At 39.8% G+C, this 12,247-nt stretch overlaps 1 protein-coding gene across 1 annotated transcript in view; it reads left to right on the top strand.

The window, feature by feature from the left end:
* Positions 1–11,906, top strand: part of LOC104537836 (myocardial zonula adherens protein-like) — a gene marked incomplete at its 5' end in the record, with an annotated part of 41,119 nt that extends 29,213 nt beyond the window's left edge. The window contains 3 exons of the mRNA XM_010180845.1: positions 9,651–9,734; positions 10,241–10,341; positions 11,807–11,906. Coding sequence (XP_010179147.1) covers positions 9,651–9,734; positions 10,241–10,341; positions 11,807–11,906 — 285 coding nt within the window. The remainder of the gene's footprint in view (positions 1–9,650; positions 9,735–10,240; positions 10,342–11,806) is intronic.
* Positions 11,907–12,247: the final 341 nt, after the last annotated feature.

The raw sequence follows: 12,247 nt of genomic DNA, 5'->3' as shown, positions 1-12,247 counted from the left end.
AGGGAAAGATGATGGATCATTTGCAAGTGACAGATGCAGGGCATTCTGTAAAAGAACAGCAAGCAGTCAGGAGAAAGGGAAAGAAAAGCTTTATAGTGGACTTGTGTGATGCAGTAGGAAGCTCTAACGCCTCCAGTGCTGTTTTGATGGCATTTAAAAATGTGTTTGGAGGCTGTGGTCAGTCCTAACCTAGGCACACGTAGAAGGCGATGCTGGCAGAGAAACACCAAATGTAGGAGACCATCGAGAGAAGGAGTATTAAAGCCTTCCTTTTCACAGGACCCATCTTGTTGGTACTGATTGCAGTAGATGACCTGTGGAACTGAGTCCAGGCAGAGCAGGACAATCGCAGTTCAGTGTGCTTATACTCCTTAGTGAAGAAATAATTTGCTTCTGATATTTTTCTCTGAAAAGAAATCCTTCCATCTCAGGCATTAATAGAACCTTTTTCAACTTGACCTAGTCAGACCAGTCATAAATTAAATAGGAGCATGGAAAGTAACTTTCAGAAGAAAACAAATGGAATAAATAAAATGGAAGTTTGCTGGAGTCGGTGCCCTTCAACATCTCTGTGGTAGATCTCATGTACACCCATTTTGCAGCCTCGTAGGGATTCTCTGCTGTGAGAGCCAAGTTATCCTGCAGAGTCTTAAAGCCTCGTGTTCTTCCTCGAAAGGACTGCAAATTAGTTCAGGCTGACAGACTTATCCCTGTGTGGAACTTGTTTAAATAAATCTATTTGTTCCCAGCTTAGTGCAGTGTATTTTACACAAAGTGCTGGCAGTTGAAAGAGCAGGACCTGCATTTGGCAAGTGTGTAGAAACCCAGCCCTTTCTACACACTTTCTACAACCCCCTACTATCTGTACTTAGCAGGCTTTCAAAAAAAGAGTAAGAAGAGAAAGATGACTGGAATGGACCATCCAGAGCTAAGTGTTGAAATCAGTGAACATTAATAATGGTAGACTTAATCAACTACAGAGAGACTTTCAAAGACATTCAGGAAAAGGCCAGTTCGATCAGGGGAGGAATTTGCAGGGAAGCTCACAGCGTGAAAGGTGGCAGCAGGCAAACCTCAGGCCTTTCCACTAAGGAGTTTCTAGTGCAGAGATGGAATTGGGCAGGCAGATGCTGGCACAGGGGTGCTACGGGAGGGCATGGAAAGCTGCTACCACTTTGTTTCTTTCAGGATTGAAATTGCTGCTCTTCTGTTAGAGGGGTGAAAGCTTGTCTTTTAAGTTATCTATTCAATACAATCAATCAGTTTATCCTGTCTGCGCCAGTGTAGGAGATGGGAGAGAGTTTAGTGTAAGATAAAGCTAAGAGTCTTCAAATGAAACATAAAACATAAATTTAAATCAGCAACAAAAGTATTTCCTGGCTTGATCTGAATTTCAAACCTGGAGAGATTGAAAAGAGCTTTAGTTTTGAGATTTGTGCAATTCACGTTGAAATGGACTGCAGTTTCATGGCACAATATGCTTATTTTATTTGTAATACTGCTTCATTGTTGAGAAGCAGGAGAGGGAAGGAAATAAGCATTTACATTTTGTAAGCAAGGTGAGTGGGTTGATGCAGATACAGGGAGCTGTTCTGAAAGGGACTGAGAAGAGCAAAGGATATTTGAGTCCATGCCAAGAAATGATCTAAAGAACTCAGATTTCACATGAAATTCCCCTAACTACTGAATTGAACTGTCTCTAGGTCATGGCCCATGAGCTGTTCTCCAGCTTTAGTCTCAGATTCGTTGGATAATAAATGGTGACCAAACACCAGGGAGATGCTGTATCCTGTTCTGTTGTGGAAGATACTTGCATGAAAGGATAAAGTGCTTATGAGCAAATGTCATCCCAAATACAGAAGATACTTTGTACTGCACAGATGGGGAACAAAGAAGACATTTTTCCGCCAAAGACTTAATAACCAGCTGGAAACTTCTGTATCAAGATATTCCAACTCCAGATATATAGTGAAATATCTGAATTTTAATACGGAAGCACAGTTTCAATTTTAGGTCAAGTAGAAGAAGCCACACAGAAGACAGAGGATAAGAAGATGGAATTGCCAGCCACAGACAGATGCCAAATTTTTATTTAAAAAATCTGCATTGCATAGTGCCTACAGTAAAAACAAAACTACACCAACAAATGTAGAAAGATAAACCTACCTTGGGAGCTTGGAGGAAGAAGATAAATGGCAGAACATAAATAACTCACCACCCCCTTCAATTCAAGTGTTTGGCATGCCTCAGTGGACTTGAGCAATGCAGTACATTGCTTATCTATTGGCAGCAGTAGAATCACTGCTGGTGTTTGGTGAGAGTGTTTATACATGCATAGCATCAGCTCTTTCAGCTGGGAATTACCTGGCCAAGTCATTAATTAGAAAACTTGCATATTACTAAGGTAGCCCTTAATAAGGTGGGTTGAACTGTTAGACAATGTGCCGATGTTTATAACTCATTAGGACATTTCGGCCCTGTGGGCCTGCCTTGGCAAAGACTGGTGTAATGTGTTCATACAGCTTGTTAGTTTAAGAAGGTCTCTTAAGTTGGTGCATTAACTTAAAGCAAGCAGTTGTTAGTTTAAATACAATACCATTTTAAAATACAAAAAGCGTTGAGGAGTTACTCAAGTAGTTTCAGGAGGATTAAAAGGTGAAGGTGATCATTCCTATTTACTGCATCATGTTCCCTGAAAAAATTTCAAAACATTTGTCTAGCCTCTGATAAATACCACTTAAGGTCCAGTGAAATATTGGACTGAGTAAAATCCTGTTCTCCTTGTACAGAAATTACCTCTGAGAGTTCAGGTTGATGTTGCAATGTCTCGTCTGTCCTGTTTTGCATCATATAGTATGTTTGTCCTGTGTTTAGACATCTTTATGACCAGTTTGTTCATGCCTGGATCAGTGTTACAGATGCCCAGTGCATTAATGGTCGATGAATAAGGAAAATACACAGTACTTGAATAATATATAATATTTAAATATATTAACTGTAATGTTCTAATAAATATTTAAAACTAATGGATGATAAAATGGATGATAATATTGAGTGGTAAATGTTGCCTTGAGGTTACCTAACAGCTGGATCTGTTCCAATCCAATGGATGACTGTTTTTTTCAAGCCTACAGAACCGAGCCCAAGTACACAGAATAAAATATTCAGACTATTTCAGACTTTATAAAGGCTCTACATTTGACACAACTTTAATTTTCACTTAAGAAGATTTTTCCTTCTGCTTTGCTTTGTAATTCTGTTGACTTCCCTTTTAACATCACTACTCACGTATCCAGCATTTCATTAGAGACTTTTAAGTCTCACGATTCTTCTCTTGACTGTTCTGGGGTGTTCTGTCCACGAGATCAATTTAATGCTGTGGACTCGTACATCTAACTTTCCACCTTACTGAAGCAAAGTTTAGTTGCCTGGTGGAGCAAGAGATACTCGTACGTGCAGCTCTTCCTAGAAAGTATTTACACAGTCCATTCAAGTAGCATGACCATTTTGTTTGGTATTTGAGGAGACTCTATACGATGTAGAAGTGAGAAAGAAACCGATCTTCACTGGTGGGATGGACAAGAAGAACTGATTTTTCTGGGTGTTGCTACAAGATAAGGTGACTGTCCCGTAGCTGAGCGACTTTGGGAGAAATGACCTGAAGGTTTCTGAAGGAGGCAAAAGCATAGAAGTGGTAACAGCAATAGGACTGAATCAAGAAGGAGAGACCTTGAAAAGAAGTGCTGTGGCCATATTAATCCTGAGCTGCACACCCAACACAATCTGCAGGGAACTTTGTGGGTCCTGCCACGATGGCAGGGATTGAAGTGGGGTGGCTGAAGGGCTGAGCTCACGTGCACCCCGCTGCGTTGGCCTGTCACCAGGCACAGAGCTCCTGAGCAGCATACCAGTGACTGAGCCAGGGAGTTCATCTCTCCTAGCTGTTACAGCACTGAGGAGAATGCTCCCCAGCCCCTGGGATGGCCCAAGACTCACTGGCAGATCAGATAAATTACAACTGCACCTTGGGCCTTGGTAGCTATTCCCTTCCCGCTTTTGGAACAGTCGGATGTCTCCCAACAGGAGAAGGGAAAGCAGGAGTAATGAATACAGTGGGGCAGGGTAGGTGACAGAGAATGATGTGATAGGAAAAAGGGTGATGGTATGGCCTAGGGTTGCTAAACTCACACTTTTGCTGTTAGAACTGTTTTGAAAGTAATGAGTGGGTTGTTAATGTAAAATGATATTGCTAAGTAGGTTGTCAGTTTTGTTTGACTGCTTAATGTGGACATGAAGGTTATAGAAATACTGGTAGAAATGTGGAGGGAAAAGAATGGCTAGTCAGTCTAACAGTGCAAGTCAGGTTAAGATGCAATTGCTGGAGAAAGTCTGTCTGGGCACTTTTAGAGAAGGTTGGAGGAGGAGAGGCTGAAGGATGTACCTGAATAGTGCTTTTGTACAAAATGATGGAGAAATCTGAGAGGGTAGCTGTGCAAAAGCCAGATTTGGGAGCAAGTTGCTGAGTTGGCAGTGAGCTGGAATGCTAAAGTCTGCAGACACAGCAAGGATGACGTGGATTATAGGCCCTGGGCATTGAGTAAAGGAAATGTAAGAACATCTTGGTGATAATTTTGTCCTGGAGTCATCCAGAAGTGACTCAGATCCAAGAGTCAGTCCATAGAAGTTGTGAGTCTTTGGCTTGCACTGATTTGTTTCTGACCCAAGACTATTCTGGTCACCACTTGGGCCCTCAGTTCGGTATTGTGTTTGACTTACCTTGCTTCTCCTCTCCTTCTCCTTACCTTATAGTCAACCAAAAATCAAAACCTATTGCTCTCTCACCTGCTAGTTGTTCCCTTGCCTTATTCAGCTCCTTGAAACAAAGACACTATGAAGACTGGGGTTTGTGCAATACAGGTTTATGGTGCTGTAGGTGTTATAATTTTATTTCAGTTTGCTGTACCTGACATTTTTATGCAAAAATCAAAATGACATTAAGTAGCAAGGCATGAGTTTTATTTTTGAAGTGCCTTTACCCAGTATCAGCATTATGATTCAGTGTTATTGTTACATTCCTCTCTCAAAGGAAGCAATCACTTCTACTTTGTGCAGTGTGGCTTATATAAATGTATTGAATTAAGGTTGCATTTCATGTAATAGAGTAATATATTAATATAATTCACTAAAGTTATTCCTGTTTTTCCTGGTTTCCTGTGACATATCCCCTCAAGGGTATGCTCACTCGTGGTGCTAATGACATAAGAAGATGTGTACTCAAGTCCTTATTCAGTAAATAAATGTTTTTGCAGTAAGCTACTCTGGTGGGATGTCTCATCTGTGTCAGACCTGTGGGTAGGTTTCAAGGTGTGTCATACCTTGGAAGCTGTTCCAGCCCTTGGACTGCAGTAGCTGCTGAGACAACTAGTTGGCCATGTGTCTGGAGGTGCAGCAAGCCTGCATGAAGTAATACGGGTGCCCTGCTACATTCGGGCCTTGCTTTCCTTCTGCAGTGGCCTCAAAGGGCAGCTCTGCTGCATCTGGGGAGCAGGGGCTACAGGCCATTTTTCCTGGCACTGAAGCAGCCTCTCATTTTAGCGACTGCTGAATTTATTTCTCCTGGAATGTATTTGCTCTGTGTGACTGTGTCTTTGAGTTCATAATGTTCTAAAGATCCACCAAAAGGTTTTATACAAATTACCCAGTTCACGGCCTCATCATATGTGTAATCTACACAGTCTACTAATTCCATTCTATTTTACTGCTAGACTAGGAGTTTGTGTGGGTGATGATACAGTACCACATTGTCTCTTCTCCATACTGTAGAAGAGAAGGTGTATTTTAAAATTCTGGCATAATTCTTCAGAGGGACAAAGTAGATTGGTTTGATGGGTTCTAGCTGGTACTAGGTAAATACGTTAAAATGAGGCAGGGAGTACTGTTGTGTATGGTTCAGTCTGCCAGTTCTTACAGGATTCTCATGGAAAAAAATAACCAACGTAAAAGCAGGAACATTCCTGCCAAATTACAAAATGTCTTTTGGAATTCAGGCTTGTGTTTGGGAAGGGGAGGAAGCTGTTTGTCAAGGTCTTCCTCTTCGTATTCTCTGATAGATTTTAAGGTGTCCATGCTCCTTTTTGCCTTCGGACTATTCTAGTCAAAATAACTCAAAAGCATCCTTTGGGAGCTTGTGTCTCTGTAGCAAATGTGAAGAATAAGCAAATATAAGTTTAATTTTAACTTGCATTAAATCTATTTGTACCTAACACTGGTAAACATAATGGTTACTGTTACAGTTATTTCATGTCTTGGAGCCTTTGTACCATAGAGTGAATGTAACTTAATGTAAGTGGCTGTGATACACAAGAGTTTGGTCCTGCTTTTGGAAAATAGAGAATTTGATTTGGAAACAGAGATATTTTGTGTTTGATGTCAAAACCAGAATAGGCAGCTGATGAGGTGTATTATCTTCAATAACAAGAATGGATATCTGTCAGTGCAACCCCCCCCGATCACATAGCTGTGTTTGGCTTCAGTCATCTTTGTGTTGGACTGATTGCTGATGTTAAAATTATTTCCTTGTATGATAGTAGGAGAACAGAATATTAATAGAGAAAACCCACTTGAAAGTCCTAAAAGAAGAGTTTATCTTTTCTTGCAGTGGAATTTCTTGGCAGGACCAAAGCTATTGAACCAGCAAAGATACAGCTCACTTAATTTAGTCATACTACTAAACAAAGTGGTCATTAAATACGAAGATCAAAATATATTCTATGATTTTCCAAAAATGCTGCAAGCTTTGTAGTACTTTCTGTGAGATGAAAGCTGAAATGATAATAGCTTTACATGGCGAGGATCATTTTTTACATGTACTTCAAAGGAAAAAAAAAGAAGCACCTGATTTTGAGAAAGATGGATGATGATGACACTTGTATTTTGTAACTGTTCAGCTGAAAACACTTACTACAGGAGTTTAAATTTTAGCTTTTCCAATAACTGATCGCTGTGTCAATGAGATGTGATAAATAAAGGTCATGGAGACTGTATCAAAGTTGAGTTGGTTTTATAACTTTTCCTCTTTTTCCTTAATTTAAGCATTTGTTTTGCTTCATTTTTTTCATAGTTCTGTACATTTTGGTTGAAATGTTTTATAATACCTACTGGTGAATTTTTGGGAGGGTGATAGCACTACTGTTGTTTTGATTATTGCACCTTTGAGTATTTTATCACTGTCTTTTAGCAGGATATGATTATTTTACTCCTCATTGTTTCCAGACATCCTGAAAAATGTTACACTGGTGGTTTTGGAGAGGTCTGATAATGTTCTTTCACAAAACTGATTATAAGGTACAGAGTTAAAAAGTGACTGGTGAGAGTGCATGGAAAATTTGACCCAGGTATTTTAGAAATGGTCTTTCTTGCCCCTCAAGGTAACACGCTGACGGCCAGGAAAAATGAGTGCATTCTGGGCTTTCCTTGATTTCAGTTTGGCTGTTCTACAAAATGAATTCACTTCAGTAGAAGTCCAGTAAATTTTTAACTGACAAATACTTCTTACTTTTTTCCTTAAAATCGGTAAAGCTCACAGCCCATCTATAACCTGACAAAATAAATCCACCTCACTTAATATGAAGTCTTATAGAAAATAACATATTTTTTATTATTATGCATAGGTATTTTTATCGTTTTCTTCTGATAAAAAAGCTATAGGCACAGATCAGAGTTGGTTTGTTTTCACTGTTGGTGTATTGCCCAAAAATGTGAAGGAATGTGTGGGACACACACTTTTCTAGTGCTGTAACGGCACTTTGAGTATCTTTCTTTCCTCATCTGTCATAGCCTTTAAGCAGTGCACTTTTTTATGAGTACACTAATAGAGACTTTACTGAAAGGAGTGCACGGCAGACTCCGGCATTCCATCTGTCATGTGGACCATCCATTTACTAGCTTGGTTTACTTCTGATTCTCCTTTCAGGCTTTAGATCAGAAACTTTTTATATCTTCAATTTAATGAATTGTGGAGACAATTGCCTTGGATAATGCACTGTTTGGTAAAGCAGTTGTTGGTTGGGCTCTGTGTAGTTAAGGAGCTGGCATGGAGCAGGGAGAGGGGTTTAGCTAGTGATGTTGCAGCACCTCAGCTGAGAGATGCATTCCCATGGACTTAAAAGGGGGAAAACAGGGTTTTTGACTTCCGTGTTGTCTGACCTGAAATGGCTTGTTCAAGAAAGGTGGATTGAAACTTAGTTGGAAAAATTACTGACCTGACACCATTTAACACTGAGAGCAAGAAGAGCATCCAATGCTACCAGCTTGCATTGCTGTTGCTGTAGGACAAGACTTGCATGAGCACAGAACTGAGTGGGAAACCCATCTTGGGAGTTCCCAGTTCCTACTGGCACGCAAACATGAAACAGAATCCCTTTTCTCCCTCAAAGTGATCTTTCGGTGCACTTCTGATGGTTCTCCTTAGAAGTATTTCAACACTGCTTTCTGCATCTGAAGTCGACTGTAACTACAGATCTAGGAAGCACCTTGTCTTCCGTGCTTGTAACGTAGCGAGTAGTGAGTGACTACAGCTGTCTGAGTAATAACCTGTACTGCCTTCTGGGGAAGTTACAACAACTGAAGTCGTTATTTAGCTGTTGTTCCGCTTTGCTCTTTCTATTAGATGCTATTTTAGTAGGTGTAGTCAGCAGGGGTTGAAAGAGAATAACAAGTGACTTTTCCTTTGGTCCAAGAAGAAAATTCAGTTTGTTCGCACAAGATGCTATTGTCTTCTGGATGCGGTCAGGTGAAAGGAACTGACCTCTGTGCCAATCAACAGGTCTCTTAGACTATTACTGGTAACAGCATGAGCCTCACACAGTAAGTCTCACTTTAAGCAAAGGGTTCAGAAGAATGAAAAGGGAAAACTGTGGCTTTAGGAGCTTTAAAAAGCCATTTCCACACAATCAGAACAGCTTGGGGCCAGCAGCAAGGGACTGGTATGAAACCTGGGTCATACCTGCTTGTGCTGGTGGCAGGGAAAGATTTAATGCAAAAGTTCTTGTTTTATGGCTCTATGACCAGCAGAAATCCCAGAATATAAGCAAGATTGTCTTCTGTTCTGTACAGTACAGTATTAAGATGCAGTGCTTCTGGTGCAGCTAACTTTACTTTAATATTCATGAACATATGTAAATGACTTCTTTCCATTCCCTAGATATAAAATGAAAATGCACTTTTTTTCGAGGAGCCTGGTATGGCAGGAAATAACTGAACAAAGAGGACCTTCAGGAAACTAGCAATTGTGCAACATATTTTTGGGTGTAGTTAAAACTGAGTAGAGCAAAAGCCTTTGAATCTAAGATGGAGTTTTCCCTAGTTTGCTTTTTTTGACATGACCATGTTGAGTTCCTGTTCTCTTTCTAGAAAGAGTACGAATTTTTAAAAGCCATGTTAGTGTAAGCATATCATCTTCACGTAAACTATCCTAACTGTATAGGATGAGAGCTAACCCATGGATTAAAGCAGCTTGTGAATACGTATAGGAATTGAATTGTTGCTGAACAATGAAATTAAACATGTTTTCCTCCTGTGGTATCTAGGTCTTTTTCCTCCTCTTCCCACCTCCGCTAAACTAAATGTCTTTGTTTTCTTTTTCTTCATAGATTGAAATGCTAAGGAAGAAAGTAAAAGAAAAGGAATTATTTATAGTTCAGCTTTTAGAAAAAATATCTTTCTTAGAATGTGAGGTAAGGCATTACCTTTTAAGTTTGTATCATTGTGATTATTTTATGAAACCAAGTAAAATTTGAACTGGTGCCACCTGATGTTATCTGCATGCATATTTACTGTATGTATTCGCTGTTCTTCAGTATGGAAGTCAAACTCATGACACCAATCACATGGGGAATGTATGTAATATGAAGTCTCAATATTCATGCTAAGTTTCTTAAAATACAATTTTATAACAGTATTATAAATTACTTAAAACAGAAGCTTCTGAATAAAACTGTTGGTTTAATTTTTTTCCTCCCCAGAAGCAAGAATTCCTTTATTTTTTCAATAAATACTTTTACATTATCTCTTACAGGGATAAACCAAAGTGCAATTTTATTTCTTTTTTTAATTAACATAATTTAGAATCACAGAATGGTTTCGATTGGAAAAGACCTTTATGTCCAACCATCAGTCCAGCTCTACTAAGTCCCTAAAACTTAAATAAAATAAACTTGTGATGACAAATACTGTTTTCCAGAATAAAGAACTGCAAGATAAATTGGACTACTTAATGGAAAACCAACCAAAGAGCAATATAGAAACCAGAGATACTGGTGTAGGATGTGATCTTCCATACAGGTATTTACTGTTTCTGCTTCTTCACAGGAAACTTCTTCATAATGTCCTTCATTGGTGCTGTGTTAGTAAACCGTTGTGCTAATAGACTGACTGTGGAGTTTTGCAGAATTTTGCTAGTGTTTAAAAGAGCACATGTACTAGGTGTGATGTACTTCAGTGGCTTTTGGAGCAGAGTTGTTTGGTTTTTAAAGATGCAAATGTATTGCAAACCCTTGGGGAGTGCTTATTTACAGTAACATGATTTAAGCAGGGAGAAAAGCTAGAAGTCAAGAGATGTGACTTTGTGAAATATGGGTAATATTGGCAACAAGTCTCTGCTGGCAGTGCAGTAGAAGACAGTGGACAGCGCTACCTGGGGGCTGGTTAATGCTGGCCTCATGCATGCTTTATTCTTTGTGTTTTGGGAGATGCATCCCCAGACCCTTTTAAAGGGCTGGTAACACCAATGGTAACAGTTCAGGGCTGGAGCAGCTTCTGGAGATATCAGCCCTCGGTGACGACTGCCAAGTAAACAGCACGGTAACATTACCACTCTTGCACTGGAATGGTTGTCTCTGATCTGTGCTGGCCAGTAGCTCTGTTCCCTGGCTTTGTAAAGATCCAGGAATCGTGCCTCCCCTTCTCCTCCTCCCCTTTCTCTGCCCTGAACACTGCAACAGGGTTGCACTGAGCCCTGGGAGCGAGGCTATGGAGTTGCACTTGAATCTACCCCCCCAACAAGTCACCACAGGGAAGGGCAAAACTGAAAGGTAAGGAGGACCATTGCATGTTAGTTTTACTACCAACAAGTAAACCTGTTCATCTTAACTGCCCTGTAAATGGAATCATTTAGGTTGAGGAATGTAAATTAGCATATGAAATCAGCAAGCTGCAAGACAAACTAAGATTTCCTTCCCAATTTAAAAAGACACTCATTTCAGCGTTCAGCCTAGAGCATATTTTAATGGCATGAGTTTTGAAACCTTAAAAAGCTTTTTTCCACTCAGGGTGCCAACAGAAAGCTGTCTTTGTTGTCCTTTCTGGGGTTCCTCTGTATGTAACCACAGCCCCTATTTATCTGATATTTTTCCTATTTTTGAGATCTGTCTCTATGCAGAAATGTACCTCTATGCGGTTCGTATTTATGGAATTACTCTTCACAAATTAATCGCGTTCTTAAATGTAATACTTCTGTCTTTATTGTTGCAGGATCCTTAGTCCTAGTAGCTGTAGTGCTGGACATTCCAGTATGAGCTCCAGCAGATGCCTGCATGTAAAGTCGTCAGTATCTGCCATGGTTTTCATCAAATATTCTTTGTGGCATTATAGAAAAGAAATATGGAACATATCAAATACACGGAATAGTTAAATTTTAGTCAGTATCAGTAACAAGGCACAAGTTCATTGCTGTGGCATTTCCAGCGCAGCTGTCTGATACTCTGACATTAACTGTGTAAGCTTTTTCTTGTCTCCTTAACAGTACAAGTACTGAGAACAGAAGATCTCCTGAAAGTGCAAGGCCGGTGAGGACATACACCCCATTCAAGAGAGTGTTGGAATTTAGCACAAAGAACAGTACATCTTGAGCATTCGAGTCAGCGTGCTTTCTAAACACAAGCAAATATCTTGCGCCTTTGAAGCTTGATTAGATAATTTTTTATCAAGTCATAGAGAAGAACAGCAGCATGGAGTCTCGCTAAATTTATCCTGAAAGCAGTTTTTTAGTGACTTCGTATCTGAAGTTGCTACTGACGTTGACTGTGAGGGGGATATGGAATAAGTGGGATGAGTGAAACAGCAGTCAGTATTGCTTCTTTAGAAGCTGTCTAGTGCAATGTGTCATTTCAGATGCCTATGAAGAAGGAGTTGTAGAGCTATACAGGTTTGGGTTGTGTTTTTTTTTTCACTTGTGTTGTAATACTGCTTG

Source organism: Mesitornis unicolor, unplaced genomic scaffold, assembly GCF_000695765.1.
Source record: "Mesitornis unicolor isolate BGI_N332 unplaced genomic scaffold, ASM69576v1 scaffold4093, whole genome shotgun sequence".
Taxonomy (NCBI): Eukaryota; Metazoa; Chordata; class Aves; order Mesitornithiformes; family Mesitornithidae; genus Mesitornis; species Mesitornis unicolor.
The sequence above is the reverse complement of the archived record's forward strand: the minus strand, read 5'-3'. Positions and strand labels throughout refer to the sequence as shown.